The sequence below is a fragment of the Ambystoma mexicanum genome, chromosome 13 (assembly GCF_040938575.1).
Source record: "Ambystoma mexicanum isolate Mex_15411 chromosome 13, UKY_AmexF1_1, whole genome shotgun sequence".
NCBI classification, from domain to species: Eukaryota; Metazoa; Chordata; class Amphibia; order Caudata; family Ambystomatidae; genus Ambystoma; species Ambystoma mexicanum.
The window spans coordinates 486,431,380-486,447,518 of record NC_090938.1 but is presented as its reverse complement, the minus strand read 5'-3'; the positions used below and the strand labels follow the sequence as shown (position 1 = coordinate 486,447,518).

General features: G+C 47.7%; 1 protein-coding gene across 4 annotated transcripts in view; it reads left to right on the top strand.

Moving 5' to 3' along the window:
- TANC2 (tetratricopeptide repeat, ankyrin repeat and coiled-coil containing 2) overlaps positions 1-16,139 on the top strand; it is a 3,436,361-nt gene that overhangs the window by 759,252 nt on the left and 2,660,970 nt on the right. For all 4 annotated transcript variants that reach the window (XM_069634135.1, XM_069634134.1, XM_069634133.1 and 1 more), the window contains exon 4: positions 15,055-15,154. In XM_069634135.1, coding sequence (XP_069490236.1) covers positions 15,088-15,154 — 67 coding nt within the window. In that variant the 5' untranslated portion in view covers positions 15,055-15,087. The remainder of the gene's footprint in view (positions 1-15,054; positions 15,155-16,139) is intronic.

The following is a 16,139-nucleotide window of genomic DNA, read 5'->3' as shown; positions in this document are numbered from 1 at the left end:
TAAGAGCAAGTCCCCCTCCACCTCATCAAAATGATGGAGGTGTTTGAGAAAGTGAAGCCTCGGTCCGCGCCTTCTTCGGAAGCCAGCCGGGAGCGTCATCGCTCCGACACTCGCGCACCCTCGAGCCCGGGTTATCGAAAAAGGAAGGAAGGATGGAGAACCTTCTAGGACGCCGAGCGAAAAAGACCGCTCAAGTCGAGTCGACTGCTGGTCGAGACCCAACGCACCACGAAGGGCAAATCTTCGAAGAGCGCCTCGATGCCCTCAAAGCCGGCTCCGTCGACCCCGAAGCCCTCAGCGCCAAAGGCTCCAGCTAAGCCTGGCCAGCCAGAAAAAGGGAAAGAACGGTTACAAAACCTGTGATGCCCTCAGGGCCCTTTGATACACCTCTTTCTCCTCCTCTCCCAGAGAAGGTTTTCAAGCCTCTCCCTAGGAAGGAGTTTTTCAATTCCCTGACCTCAATTTTTGAGGAACAGGAAAGATCTGATGAGGAGAATGTACCTTTTGGGCTAGAATATGGCACCCCAAATGTCCCAGAATGCCTGATTTCAGAAGAAAGCGGGATGAGGGACCTGGTGGAATCATTACACAATGCAAGTGGCATTGACACATCTCCTGAAAATCACTTTGGCAAACCAGCACCAGGAGAGCATCCCAGTTCAACATACTGTCAGCTAATGACAAAGGTAGTAGATTACTTGGGATGGGCTAGACCATCCGCCCAATTCATCCAGGATGATTTGACAGATATATTGGACCATGGTCCCACCGAAGACCCAGTACTACCTTTTCATGTAGCCCTGCAAAATAGGGTGACTCCGGATTCTATTCCTCCGGTGAATAAATCCCGCTGCCAGTAGCGACCCCGGCTTTCTGTCCAAACATCCCACTCCCGAGAGTCTGGCCATACAGGAAGCCACAGCTTCTAACAAACTTGCGTACCCTTCTATCCCTCCAGACAGGGACGATAAGCGTGTGGATGGCTGGGCACGCAAGGTATTTTCAGCTGGAAGTATGGCTTTAAAATCTGCCAACTCCACATGTGCCTTGGCAAAGTTTTCGTACACTCTGTGGGAGTGCATCGCAATGGCGGCGGAGCACATACCAGAAGGGACGAAAGGGAAGGGTTCCTAGCCATCGTCAGAGATGGGAAGGAAGCCATGCAGGAATCCCTTCAATCTGGATTGGACACTGTGGATAGTATAAGCAGGTCCATGGGCACTAGCACAGTAATTCGCAGATTTGCGTGGTTACGGAAGTCTGGTTTCCCACGGGACGTACAGAACCACCTTCTGAACATGCCCTTTGACGGGTCTCACCTTTTTGGCAACAAGGCTGTCAGTGTTTGCTTGCTCTGTGTTTTTAGCCCTATTGTGTATCCTCTTTATACTGCCTAACTCTTCTGAAGAGAAGTCTGACTGCTCAGCCACTGCTACCAGGTAAATCTGGGTGGTGCAGACTGCTACCAATTGGGTTTACTGCTTACTCCTGTAGTCTTAATCTTTTTGCAGTGTTCCCCAAGGGAACTGCACGTGATTCTGCCTAACAACTGCCCTCTGAACATGCCCTTTGACGGGTCTCACCTTTTTGGCAGCAAGGCTGACGCAGGCCTTGAGAGGTTGCAGACCTCAAAAGCAGCTGCCAAATCTTTAGGGGCTGCTATTAGGCAACCACAGCCTTTTCGTGCGCCTGGACAAACGTGGAGGGGACAATCCTCTCGTTAATACTCCTCATATGGAAAGGCGAGAGGAATGGCTAGTCAAAGGGGCCAGAGAAAGGCCACTCGCGGTGGACGAGCAAAACGTGCAAAGCCAGCTCCAGCTGCAGCCTCTTTGCCATCAGCAGCTGCAACAACCGCCACAAAACCACTTTAAGGACTTGCATCACGAAACACCTGTAGGAGGCAGGCTGTTACAGCATCTGCAAGAATGACGAGCCATTACTTCAGATGTTTGGGCTCTATAAATAATAGCCCAAGGTTACTGCCTTCCTTTTCTAACGCAATCTCAAGGCAATACACCAGGGAGACACCCTTTGAAGTTTTCAGACCCGCTCCTACAGCAGGAAATTCTAACCCTGATGGAGAAAGGTGCTATAGAATCAGTACCTGCAGCGGAGAAGAACAAGGGATGGTACTCCCTGTATTTTTTTGATCCCCAAAAATGACAGAGGACTGAGACCCATCTTGGACTTAAGAAACTTGAACAAGTTCCTCAGGAAGGACAGGTTCAAGATGGTTACCCTTTCTCAGATCCTTCAGGCCCTTCAACTTCAGGATTGGTTGGTGTCATTGGACCTACAGGATGCTTATTTTCATGTGCCGATTCATCTCAAGCACAGAAAATACCGGAGTTTCGTATTTGGCGACTCACACTATCAGTTTTGAGTCCTGCCATTCGGATTGACCTCTGCCCCGAGGGTCTTCACCAAGTTAATGGTAGTGGTGGAAGCGCACCTCAGGTGAGGGGGGGATTCACGTCTACCCCTACCTGCACGATTGGTTGATCAGGGAACGTTCTGCCGAACAAGCACTCGATCATCTGAAAGTCACCTGCCACTTCTCAAATGACACCTTCCCAACAGCTCCAGTACATAGGAGCTGTATTAGACACATCCTTGGGAAATAGCTCGCCTCCCAAGTCGAGGGCTCAAGACATTCTTCAGATGGTTTCCAAATTCCAAAATGCTCAAAATCTCCAGGCCTACGACTTCTTAAGGTTGCTCGGCCTCATGGCATCCTGCATCTTTCTGGTGCCGGAGGCATGTTTGAGGATGAGATCCCTTCAATGGGCTCTAAAGACTCAGTGGTCCCAGTTCTCAGGTCGAATGACGGATCTTCTCCAGATTCCGAAAAAGGTTCCACAAGATCTTCTATGGTGGACTTGTTCAGAGAATATCCTGAAAGGAGAACTTTTTTGGCAACCATGGCCGGAGATCACAGTAGTGACGGACGCATCACTCAAGGGGTGGGGAGCTCATGCCAACGATCAGACAATCAGCGGTCGTTGGTCTCCATCGGAGTCCAAACTACACATCAACCTTCTGGAGCTGAGAGCCATCAGAGTAGCGCTGAAAGCTTTCCTGCCATCTGTCAGGGGAAAAAATGTCCTGATAATGACTGACAGCACAGTGGCCATGCATTATCTAAACAAAAGAGGAGGTGTAGGGTCACTACCTCTGTGCAGAGAGGCAATGCAGCTGTGGTATTGGGCAATTCAGGAAGGAATCTCTTTAACGGCAGTTCAACTAGCCGGGGAGGAGAATATGACGGCAGATGCTCTGAGCAGCAAGAGCACGGTGTCCCAGGAATGGGAACTGGCTCAGAAAGTCATTCAAGAGATCTTTGCCCTTTGGGGAACCCCTCAAGTAGACCTATTTGCGACCGGAATCAACCGGACGTGCAAAAGGTATTGCTGAAGGGAATTTCCCCCGAGAGGAGCCCTGGGAGACGCATTCGTGGTGGAGTGGAATTTCCCACTATTGTACGCGTTCCCTCCGATTCCCGTCATTCCTCAGGTCATCAGGAGACTGAGACGGTTCGGGAACCGCATGATCCTAATTGCCCCGGATTGGGCCAGGAGAACGTGGTACTCGGACCTTCTAGACATGTCCATCTGTTCCCCAGTACGTCTTCCTCAGAGAGAGGACCTTCTCTCACAAATGGAGGGTCAGGTTCTCTATCCAGAGGTCAAAACTCTCAACCTTCACGCTTGGTATCTGAAAGGCTGAGATACAAGGATTGGGACCTTCCAGATGATGTCATGGAGGTGTTGCTTTCGGCAAGAAGGCCAGCAACAAAATCTCTATACCGTTGCCGTTGGAGGAAGTTTTGCAACTGGTGCAGAGAAAAGAATGTCGATCCTTTTCTATGTTCTATTCCTGAAGTACTGTCCTTCCTCTTGTCCCTAGCGCATAGAGGTCTAAATGTTGGTACCATTAAAGGTTATCTTGCATACATTTGCTGGTGTTCGCTAAACATGCCCTAATGCTCCAACCATGGGTCTATCAGACTATACTGCACTGATGATCCATCCCTAGTAAGGTTGAATAGTATGCAGTTGTCTGTATCCGTGCAAAACGTCTGTCTTGGGTTGAAGAAGCTATGTATAATAGCACTGCAAAAATAACTTTCTGGCACTAAAGGCTTGCATTTGTGTCAATATTCATAACCACAATGCTTTGCTCATGTGGCTCTGAGCTGGAGGCGTACTTCCAGTGATGGCTACAGTGGGGTGCTGTGGCATGTGTGACTTGGCTCAAATGGCATATTCTACTTGCAAAAATAGGAAATGCATGTCCCAGTTGCATCACTGTCGGTGTTAAATTGGAATTCCTTCTGTGTTTCTGGTCGCTGCACCATGAGGCAATGACACAGGACATCTTGGCTTGGCTGTTGAAGCGGTGTCCCAGTAGCTGTGGTTCTTAAACTACATGTAGTTGTAAAGGAATTACATTAGCCAGCTGAGAAGTCTCAGATGAAAGATTTGATCAGAGCTCCAAGATTATATGTGGTACATGTCTTTTATATGCTATTGCAAATATATTGCCGGGTGCACTTTAACAAATTGTGGGTGTTAACGATTTCTACACTATCTAGCACTCTAAAATGTTTATTTGTGTTGTGAAATGGTTGATCCTTAGGCCAATATTTCAATTGGGTCGATTTAATAAGGAGTGAATATGGTATAATATAACATAATGTATAGTGTGACACATAGGGTTTTGTTTTGTTGAATTTGTCTTAGTAGACATAGGTGACCTTTTGTTTTTTTGTCATCTGTAGTCGCTCGCTTGTTTGTAGATGTATCCTTCCACACCACAGACCTAGTGTAGTCAAATGCGATTTTACCACACTAAGGGCCTCATCACGAGTTGGACAGTAAGCCCTAAAAGTGGCATTAACGGAATTGGCACTGCCAATACTGCTCCGCCGGATCACGAGCTGGCGCAAATTCCGCTGACTGTAAAAAGAGCCAGTGCTTTTGCATCCAGCGCTATTACAGCCGACAGAATCTGCACAATAACATTAAGCGCAATCACTGCTGCATCACAAGTCCATGTACGCCGGTATTAGCGCAGAAAACTGGTGATGAAACCACCGAAAACATGGTGCAATTAGCCCCAGCCTCCAGGTGGAGGTAAATGAACGCAGGTGACAGAAATGAAGCCACAGGTGATCGCAATCTGCTCAAGATGGCTACATAAGGCACACCCTTTCCCTAAACACTGTTCCCAACACCATGCTGCCGCTAGCCATTGCGAGCTGGGATATGCAGCTATTCATGCAGCGCCTGGAAGTGGAGATGCAGGACAATCAGCCCAGGGCACAGGGAGTACAGGTGTGGGGGCGGGCGGGGTGGAGGAGGTGGGGGAGAGCCAAAGCAAGGCGTGCACCGATCCCCAGTGTCAGGCCCTCACCCTGAACCCTCACTGACAGCCAGTTGGTGACCCTGTACCACCTCAAAAGGGAGACCATAACTGAGCTGCTCATTACAATCAGGACGACCTAGGAAGCAGGATTAACATCCGGACAGCTGTGCCCCCACTGCTGAAGTTAGTGTCCGTCCTACAATTCTTAGGAACTGGCACCTTCCAGCACACTGTGCCCATGATGCATGGCATGTCACAGCCTACACTTTGTGCAGTGTTGGGCCAGGTGCTGGAAGCCCTACTGCGGCATGGGCAACTCCACATCTCACTGCCCATCACCCCGGGTTAGGTCAATTCCATGAAGGCACAGTTCCATGACATTGCCCAAATGTCAAATGTCATTGCAGCCTTGGACTGTAGCCATGTCATGTTGGTGGCCCCCCAGGCCCACGAAGCAGTGTACCATAACCAGAAGCACTACCACTCCCTGAATGTGAAGGTGCCCTGTGACCCCAACCTGTACATCACTTACTGCTGTGCCCGCTACCCTGGTTCCACCCACGGTTCCATGGTCCTACGGAACAGCACACTTCCAGGATACATGGAGAGGCACAGAGCTCAACAGAGGTGGATCGTGGGTGAGTAAAACTGCATGCGTGCACTGCGCAGCACCTGACCAAATAGGGGTTGGGGAGGTGAATAACCACACAAAGCGTGGCATGACAAGAAAATGCAAAACTCGTACCTGAGCACCTCACGCAACCAACATCACAGTATAGCCCATGGAGCCTGCACGTGTTGGACATTCCTTGACGGAGAAGCTGAAGAACACATACAGATGGAACTCCAAACACACACATAACTACAGGTACCACAATGCAACATGCATAATCCAAAGCAATGCAAATAAATTGCCACATTGCAACACACACCGGCAACGCTGCCAGTACCACAGTCATATACCCATGTACACCCAGTACGCAATGCCGATCCACCGGCCCCAGAAGCCTAGTGAGGGCCGATGGGAAACCGAGCATGCCACATGAACAAGAGCAATACACAGCAACAAGACCACCACCATTTCAGCTCCACGTATCACCGACAGACACATTACGTAACATCTGCTGCAAGGGAACAGGGTGCATGTAAAATAAAAGCAATACATGATACGAGTGACACAGCATCCACATACATTGTACTGGCACATGCCACATAATGAGGCCCCATATGCATGCACATAAAGTCCATTGCCCTGATACTGTGTAAGGCAACCCCCGTTCATTACAGTGTGACTAATCGCTGTGTCTCCCCCCCCATGCAGGTGACTCCGGCTATCCGCAGCTTTCCTGGCTAATGACCCCTGTGCGTGATCCACAAACACTGCAGGATATTGCCTACAGCCGCCCCCACAGCAGGACCTGTGTGTGCGCATCGAGCGTACCTTTGGGTACCCCTTTACCCTGAACAATATCTGCCTACAGAGAAATGGCCCGCTACTCCCTGATGTGGACATGCTACCTCTAGAGGATGAGGATGCAGTGCCTGTGGCAGAGGCAACTGCACGCATTGCCAGAAATTACGTGAGGGATTGGAGACTGGCTCGGCAGGGACTGATAGACAATTTTGTTTGACACATTCTCAAGGCACTCAAGGCACAAGGAATGCACCACTGTGTGACACTCACTTCCATTAATTAACACAACAATAACACAATCAGGAATGACCTCGCATTGATGAAGTTCAACGGTTTTAATGAAACAATGTGCACTAACACCCCAGCACACTATTCCCCAACGCCCCTCCCTCCACCAGCACCCCAGCACACTATCCCCCCCACCACCAACTTCCCAGCACACTATCCCCTCTTGCCACCAACATCCATGCACACTAACCCCCTCTCACCACCAACACCCCAGCACACTATCCCCCTCCCCTCCAACACACTATCACCCCTCCACTTCCGTCCAACACCCCAGCACACTATCTCCCCGTGCCACCACCAACACCCCAGCACACTATCCTGCCACCAACATCCCAGCACTGCCTCTCTGGGCAAAGTCTGTCTGAATGTCATTTCCGTGGCCTCTTTTTTCCCCCATGCCAGACCCTAGTGATATGAGACCCAATTGCTTGGCTGTAACCTCTCACTGGGTGTCATGGAACTTGAGGGTATTGACCCTGGCCCCTGAATGTGCTGCAGTGTGACTTTGGTGCTCTGACAAATGGCCTCTGCAAGGGCCGAGACACCTTCTGTCTTCTCCCTGACTCTCTGCCCATACAAAGTCAGGGCAGCAGTACTGGCAGCTGCCTCTGCCCAGTTTCTGCCCATTGATCACACAATCCTGCGGGTGGCCCTTTGCACGCAATTGTGGATTGCCTGGAGGTGTTGGGAATCAGTGTGCCCAATGGCCTCCATCTCCCTTTGCCGCTTCTCCATCTCATCCAGCTTCTGGTGGATGGTGTTGTGCACTGAATGGAGGGGGGGTGCTGTGCAGTGGCTCAGGGCTATAGGCCTGTGAGCCATAGGAAGGCGTGTCCACATCTGGCTCAGGCGTCTGGGCACGCTGGCAGTGGTGAGGGCTCTCTGGGGTTTGTGGCCCTTCATCAGGCTGTGTCACTTGGCTGAGGTCCTCCTGTGGCTTGGCAGTGGCCCTGCCAGGAGTTGTGGCCTCTGTGTCTGACACTGCAGCTGCCTGAATGGGTGCAGTGGGCTTGTAGGTGCTCCTGGTGGTCTTTGCTGTTTGCGCAGGGTCTGTGGGCCACCTGCAGGCTTGGCTTTGCTGCGTCAAGCTGTTTCACGGCAGTCCATGCACCTAGGCGTGGCCTGTGTGGGCCTTTGTTGGGTGGTGGCTGACCTTGAGGGCCTGGAGACCCCACTTCCCGATTGGCCTGCTCCCTCGTCGTCCTCCTGGTTTCTGGTGATATATGAGTGCCTGTAAGAGACATAGGAAATGTTGTCAGCAAATGTTGTCGCGTATGCGTATGGTTCTTTCACGTGTGTTGGTATGTAAGACACATTTGCTATGGTACAAAGTGGCACCCCACACATTTGGGCAGATGGGCATGGTTGGTCAAGGGACATTGCATGTGGACATAGCATTATGGGAATGGTTGCAGCCATGTGTGTGTGACACATGGCCAGGTGGCTTTTGGCCTGTGTGTGGGGAGGGCAGGGTATCCATGCTGGGACAGCTGATGTATGGCATGCATGCTTCTGGTCCTTTATGCCCCCACATCCCCTCCCCGGATGGCGCAAACCTTGTGAGAGTGAGTGAGGTGGCTTTGTCTATGGCACTGCCATGGCTCTATGGGTCGCTCCTTTGAAGCCAGCATTGTTGCGTTGTGGTGTCCAGTGATTGGCTAGCTGTGCCCATGTCGGTGTAGGGAGGACATGTACTTCCATGGGGCTTTTCTGCCATTCAAACATGGGGCACGCCAACTGGGCCTACAACATGTTGGTGTGACTGGTGCTCAGTGTTGTGGTTACTGATGCACCACAATCCCGCTGGCACATGGTGCACCAACAGGGGTGTGGTGTGCATGGCACTTGTATTGGTCACATGATACCCCTTCACACTGTTGTAATTCTCAGGGGTACAGATGGTGCCCTGCTCCCTGGCTCATGTCGAGGGTGGTTGATTCGGCACCGTCACTTCAACCTGATTAGCCTGTCCAGCTGCTGGGTCTGCTGACATGTGTCCCTGACCAGTGCAACGTCTTGTGCTAGACTGACAATTGTGCATTGTCTTTTGCTGTGTGGTGGGGGGATTGACTCATCTCCTGGCTGCTGGCACGCACCTCCTACTCCCTCAATGCCATTCATATCAAGGATGGTGCAGCACTTTTCTTCCCAGGCCGTCAGAACCAGTGTATCGACAGTCCCACCTCCTGTTGCCAGGCACTCCTGGCGGTGTTGTGCGGGAGTCCCCGCACTCTGACCCTGAGGTCGTTCCACCACTTTCTGCAGTTCTTGGCATCACAGGGAATGCTGAACATCACAGTCACCTTCTCGCTGATGGCATGCCAGATGGCAGTTATCCACTGGTAGAATGTTTTTCTTTGTGTTCTGCCAAACAGCCTGTTGCAGTGGGCCACAACCTCATCAGTGAGAATCACCAGTTCGCCCGCACTGATTTAACGTTTGGGTAGACGATTTTAAGGCACCTTGCCTCGTGTCCTCTCCTGTGACATGTTTGCTGTCTTCCAGATCCGAACGGCTGCAAGAAGTGGGTGATTCTGGTTGGATTGAGTTTTTAAAGATGGCCGGTGCCATGCCTCCCATTTGGGCGATGACACAATTTCCGCCTGCACTAATAGTGTCGGGGATACCGGTGGTAGAGTTATTAGCGCTGATATTTCAGCGGTGAGCCTTATTTCGGCACAGTTTCCGCTGAGCACTATTAGCGTTACTGCCATAATGGGGCACGCGTTCATGCCAGATTGTAATGTGGCAGTATTAATACCACTGCACGACCCGCATTAACGCCAATTCCGCTTAGTGGAAATTGTGCAAAAATTCAGCCAGACTTGTAATGAAGCCCTAAAACAACTAGCAGTTGGTCGACTATCAAATCCAAATATTATACTATTGCTCCGAACAACAATTGGTAGGTGCTATTTTATAGTTGTAAACATCAAGCTTTCCTTTCCCTTGTGTTTACAAAGGACCAGAACTCTTTTAACCTCTTAAGTGCCATTGAGGTTCCCCCCCAGTGCCAATGGTTTTTTTTTAAAATCGCGGTATTCACCGCCCAAACCCGCCAACATTTCCCCCCTCATTAACCCCTTAAGTGCTACCGACGAGCCGGCTCGTCGGTGGCAACCTGGAGCGGTTTTTACCGACGAGCCGGCTCGTCGCTGGCATTTAAAGGGTTAATGTCAGTTGGGGACACAACAAAGTTACAAACCTTCGTATTTTACAATTGGATTTCCTACACACCTACTGAGATTTATGTAAATGGTAATACTTTTGGAGTAGTTGATGAATGTAGAGGGCTCTGAATAATACTAGCAGTAGCCTGCCAAACACCTGATGAAGGCTTGTCCCTTTAAGTATTTTTGGCCATTTTAAGCAGAAACCCAGGTTGGCATTTTTGAGTAACTTGTAGTATTGATGTTTTTGGCATAAACTTGTCTTTATTGATAAGCATTTCCTGTGCAAAGAGCCAACACTTAAGTGTTGCCTGAGATATAAATATGTTAGGCTTTAGAATTAAATTTGGATCTAATTCATCTGTCTGTAAGCGTGCCCTCTTCATGTACTTTGACTGAATGTCTGGTTTGGTACACTTTTTTCTTTCCTTTTCACTCTCTCAACCCCCTTGGCAAAATGGGTTGTGTGCAGGTCTCTTTCAGTAATTTCATAGTGTCTAGGATAAACCTTGCTTTGTTACACTACGCACAAGCTTTTGGCTTGAAGATGTAAATTTGCCTTTTTATGTTTATTATTTTGTATTCCTTTGTGAACCACTAAACATTAAACTGTGTACTTTCTTTCAAATTGGTCTTTTGAAATTCCTTTACCTACATTCATTGATTGTCTAAATTCATTGGACCGTTTTCCTTTGCTAAGCATCTTATATGGGAGCAGTGATTAAACGGGCATGTTTCCAAATCGGTACCATTAGAAATTGTTTTTGATAATGACTGCACAGCCCCCTTGCCCCAAAATACCAACTAGACCTGTAAATTGCATGTTACAATCCAAGTGGTAAGACTTGCTCAAAGGGGAATGCACTGGAGTCGGTGCAAGGTTTCAACACTTGCATGAATCCACCAGACAGTGGGATAGGTCCCTGTGCGCAGCACAATGTAGACCTATAGTTTTGGTATAATTGAGGCCATGTTTGTGCCCCGCGCTTCTCTGTCCGCTGTTTGCAAGCTTACCTCGCAGTGCTATTCTGAGTGTGGCTTTTTGCATTGAAATGGGAATTTGCCAAGTGTTGAGAATGAAGATTGCCAGTATGAAAGGCACGGCTCATCAACCCACATCAAAAGATTCCAAAATGATGACCTCTTCCATGTTAACATCTCGAGCTGCAGATCTGCATTTCTGCACACTAAGGGAACAGAAGCAACTGGGTTTTTTGTGCTCCTAAGGTGAGTCAGCCTTGCCTAAAACAAATCCCCAGCTGGATGTAATCGCACCATTTCCCTGTCAGTGAGTGGACCCGCTGGCCGATAGAAAGGGGAATGGTTTTCCTTGAATGTGTAAAGAGTAGGACAATGCATGGGGTGCAGCGATGAGCTATAGGGAGGAAGAAGGCAGCAGAGAAGAACTGGTGCAGAGGAAGTAGAGTGATGGAGAAGGGTTAGTGGAGAACAAGAGAGGTGGAGAGGAGGTGGTGAACAAATAGCAGACACCAACAAATTAAATAAAGGGAGGAGGTGTTTCAGAGAGGTTTTCAGAGGGAGGAGGCGAGAATATCTAACAAGATTTGGGAGAGAAGGCTGATGCGAGGAGCTTTCAGAAGGAGGAGGTGGGGATCGGCTAAGACCCAAAAGAGAAGGAGAAGGAGGAGAAGGAGGAGGAGGAGAAGGTGAAGGTTAAAGATAAGAAAGGGGGGATGGAAAGAAACCTGAAGAGCAGGAGAACCTGGTTTGTTCCAAGGCGACCAAAGGATAGTTAATGAGAAGAGAAGGTAAGCATTGGGAAGGAAGTGTGAGAATTACTAAGAAGAACGAGGTGCCCATTGCGAGGAACCCATGCTATCAAAAGCAAGACCACACCACAACAGATTAAGTTCAAGGGTGTTTATTAAACAGTTTCAAAAGGGTGAGAGACTTCCTACCTTGCCCTAACGCTAGAATGGGAGTAATCTCGACCATTAAATTAAAGAAAATCTGTTTTAGCCAGTCTAGTCCAAAACAATAATAATTACACTAATATACCTATTGCCTGCCCTAAGCTCATACAAAAAGGTGTGAGGTTACTGTGCTTAAATAGTAAGAAAAGTGTGTTCAACAAAATAATCAGGATAGTAAAGTACCCACAGAAGGGTAAACTCCTTTCCCCTACGATTTCACCTTAGGATAATATACATTAGAGTTAGGTGGCACAGTTTCTTTAAGGCACACTCTGGCTTACTGGAGTAGTTCAACAATTCATCAGGTTTTTGGCTGTATCAAAATCAGGCTTCTCTCAAAGTTCAAAACAGGCTTTTCTCAATGTTCATTCAACAGGTTTCTCTCAATGTTCAAAAACAGGCTCTGGCCGGTCAAACATAAACACTGCAAATGTCTTTTGCAAACAAGCTTCTTTCGCTTAAAAAATAAAGGTACTAAGATCTGTGTCTCGTGTTTCCCTTCCCCAAGCTTTCTTGATGTCGAAGACTTTCGAAACGGCATCGATTTAACTTCCCCACAATGGCTGACCACTCCGACAATTACTTACTCTTCTCGTGCAGTCAACTTTCTGGTACATGTAGTCTTACAATTTTGAGCTCCCCTCAATCGGGCGCAAGCTTTCTTATTTTTACTTTCCACTTGAAAAGCTCTCCTCATTCATGTGCAAGCTCTTTTGTCCTTTTTCACACTCTTAATTGAAAGCTCCCCTCGATCGGGCGCAAGCTTTTTACATGGATCCTGTATCACTGGTTCAGTTCTACTTTTACATTCAGAGACTTTCGACTGTGCCGTCTTCACTACAGCGTGACCACTCCAGTACAATATATCGTCTGGTCGCTTTAAAGCACTCTTCACTCTTTCAAACGCAGTTTCCGGTTTATATGCAATTGTACTTGATACTGTTTCTTTCATGGCCAATCAGCCAGGCTTTTGTTCTACTGTTTCGCATCACTCACTGGTTTTTGCCTTCCTTCAATTTTCACTTTATTCATGGCATTTCTAGGCTTTGTTGTTTATCAAACCTCCCCAAATTACATTTGTCAGTGGCAGGGAAGCAGGCTTCTCATCAAGGACTTCGAAAAGGATGCTCTCCGCTTAACTACATCAGCTGCCACTAGGAAATGTGGGTCTCTCACCTGGCCTTCTTGCAGCCTTCCCAGAGCTTGCTTTCCAGGTTCCACTTTCTCAGGTTTAGCTGCTCAGTTAGCCCAGTCGTGTCTTGCCTCCAGCCTCGCTCTCTGAGTGCTTGAGATTTAGGTAGGGATCCTCTGCCGGACTCAGCCTTGCAGCCTCCCTCCTTGCTTCCCAAAAGCAACTGCCGTCTCTCCCTGTGAGGTGTTAATTGGTTGCAGGTGTTTTGTCAGGGTTGGTTCTGCCTGACTTTACATGACTTTATTAGTGGGACAACTTATTGTTAGGACGGGATAGTCTGTCTTCTGTCTCTCCAAGGGTTTTCCCTCAGTAATCCTCATACTATGTGCCTCTCTTCTGCGTCTCAGTCCTAGGGTATTTCAGTAAGGGAATGGGATTATGGGAACTGTGGTGTTTTACAAAAGAGGGATAAAGATGTTGTAGATATTTGTCAGGAAAAGGGATTTTGAATGTAGGTTTGTTGAAAAATGGGTTTCGAAGAAAGAGGGGTAAAACTCATGTTGGAATTCAGGGGTGGTCTTTGTTTTCCATGATGGTTTCACCTTCTTTTCGGTATGGGAAAAGTTTGGGGTAGAATAGAACTTTGGTAATAATATCCCATACAGACAGAGGGTTTGTTGGGTAGGGGTGTGTCAAAAGAAAGGGGATACCACAGTGCACCCAAGAGCATTCCTTCTGCAGTCCCCGAGGTCCCTCTGCCCAGGTGATCCTCCCTCGCTTGTTTGCCCCAGGGTTGGGATCCAAGCACGATTGGCCCTTCCCTGGCCACCTGAGCAATGGATCCCCAGGGCCTATCTGTGATAATACCCTTGGGTTTCTCACAGCATGCCAAGAGGCATCAGGCTAACTAAGTGGGCGAGGCCCAAGTGCTGGGAAAGACCTCGGGAGGGTCTACAAGCAGCAACTTGGGAGGATAGCTCAGCGACAACCTTCTCGCCTTGGAAGATGAAGCAACACAGGTTCGATGCCCGGGTCTGTGCTTAGAAACCTCTGAGTATTTAAGCGTGTTCGCAACTAAGACAAACAAAAAAACAATTCCTGTAACAGCGCCTCGATGCCCGCGGGCTGTGTGAGCGCTTTAAAAATGCAAAATAATAATAAAAATAACTTATGGTTGAACCTGATAGCCTCCGGGCCCACCACAATCTTTGTGAAGAACCAAAGGAGTCTGATGTCCTGCCTTTGTGCAGACAATCCATACCAGTAAGGCAGGTGGTTTCAGTTTCCAGTTGAAGAAAAAAACGGCAACCTGACAACTTCTATGAGAACCAAGCATCCAACCAAACATGCCGAGAAAGAAGTGTACTAAACCATCTAAAGACTGAGTGACATTTGACAGTCACTGAGCGGAGACTAATGGAGAGAGGGAAGGATTGGTGGACTACTGTCCTTTGGAAAGTTGGAGTTGGTTGTATTTCATTTTTCCACTACATTGCTCCATATCGCTTGTGCCGCTTTTGTTAAATATAAAAAAACCTTAAGACCTTGGCTTAGAGCTTTCTGTTGATCCTAAAGCCGTGACCGTGCACAGTGGTATGGCTTCACTACTTTGATATCTGTAAACCCCAACACTGGAATTCCCTACATAAACTGGCCTGATGTGTGGACCTTCTACATTGCCAATGTTTGTTGTAGTCATAGTTTACAACTATCTTGCAGACTGAGCATTTGTCTTTATTTGTATAGATTTCAACTTGAGCAAGGCAAAACCACACAACAATGTTTCGGAACAGTCTGAAGATGCTTCTTACTGGTGGGAAATCGAACCGCAAAAATCGCTCCAGTGGTAAGTGATTTTACAGAGTCCATTATACTAACATGTCTTTCTTCAGCCCCTTGTGTAGAATATATTTCGGTTTAGCTGCATGAGCCAAATAAGTGCTGAATCGTCACAATATATGATGTATTGCATGCAAGGTAGCACACATGTCCACTTCCATTAAATCGAAATGTATTTTAGTGTACTTTAGAAGTTTTGATCTTCATTACGTTTCTTTCTGAGAGGTCCATGCACTTGGTTGAAGGGGGAACTATGTTCTGCATGGTACCTTGCGCTTGTATTTTTATGCCGTTTCGTCAGCATTTTTCCTTATATTTCATGATCAAGTACCATTTCTAGGGGGTGACATTGAAAAATCCTGGCAAAAAAATGTTTTGTCGAGCAAAAAGAATACAGCGTGTATTTACATTTACCAATAACTACCTGTTTTGTTGGCCCAGTGTCTGAGTCTAGCTAGACCGATTTGAACTGTGGCGAGTTACTCTGGGATGTCCTATTTTTCATTTAGTCTTGAGAAGGTTCGTAGGAGTTGACTTAAGCAGACTTGAGACTGGATGTCTAATTCCATGTTAAACTTTCCACTCTCCTTATGATTATCAATGTTTCCGTTACCTTGCCTGCCGTGTCTGCGTTAATGGGATTGTTTGAAACTTTCAAACCCCTTCGATGTAACCTAAAGCTGGATGTTTGCTCATTATATGAAATTACATAAAATACCTCAGCTTTGGTCAATGCCTTCTATGATTTAAAGAGGCCGCATAATGGAGATGCCACATGCTATGCTTGTAGCATGTAAATGAAACATCTTTTTACTCAGATCTTTTACTCCAAATGTGTTATTATGTGTAGAAAATATACCAGAACCTGGAAATGAAAACCTATCGTTTCCTATAGTAACTCGCTTTACAGTTATTTTATATTTTCTGCATTTAAACTTACTTCATACTGTTTACATTACTTCCAATATAAAACATGTCTCACCTACCAGTTC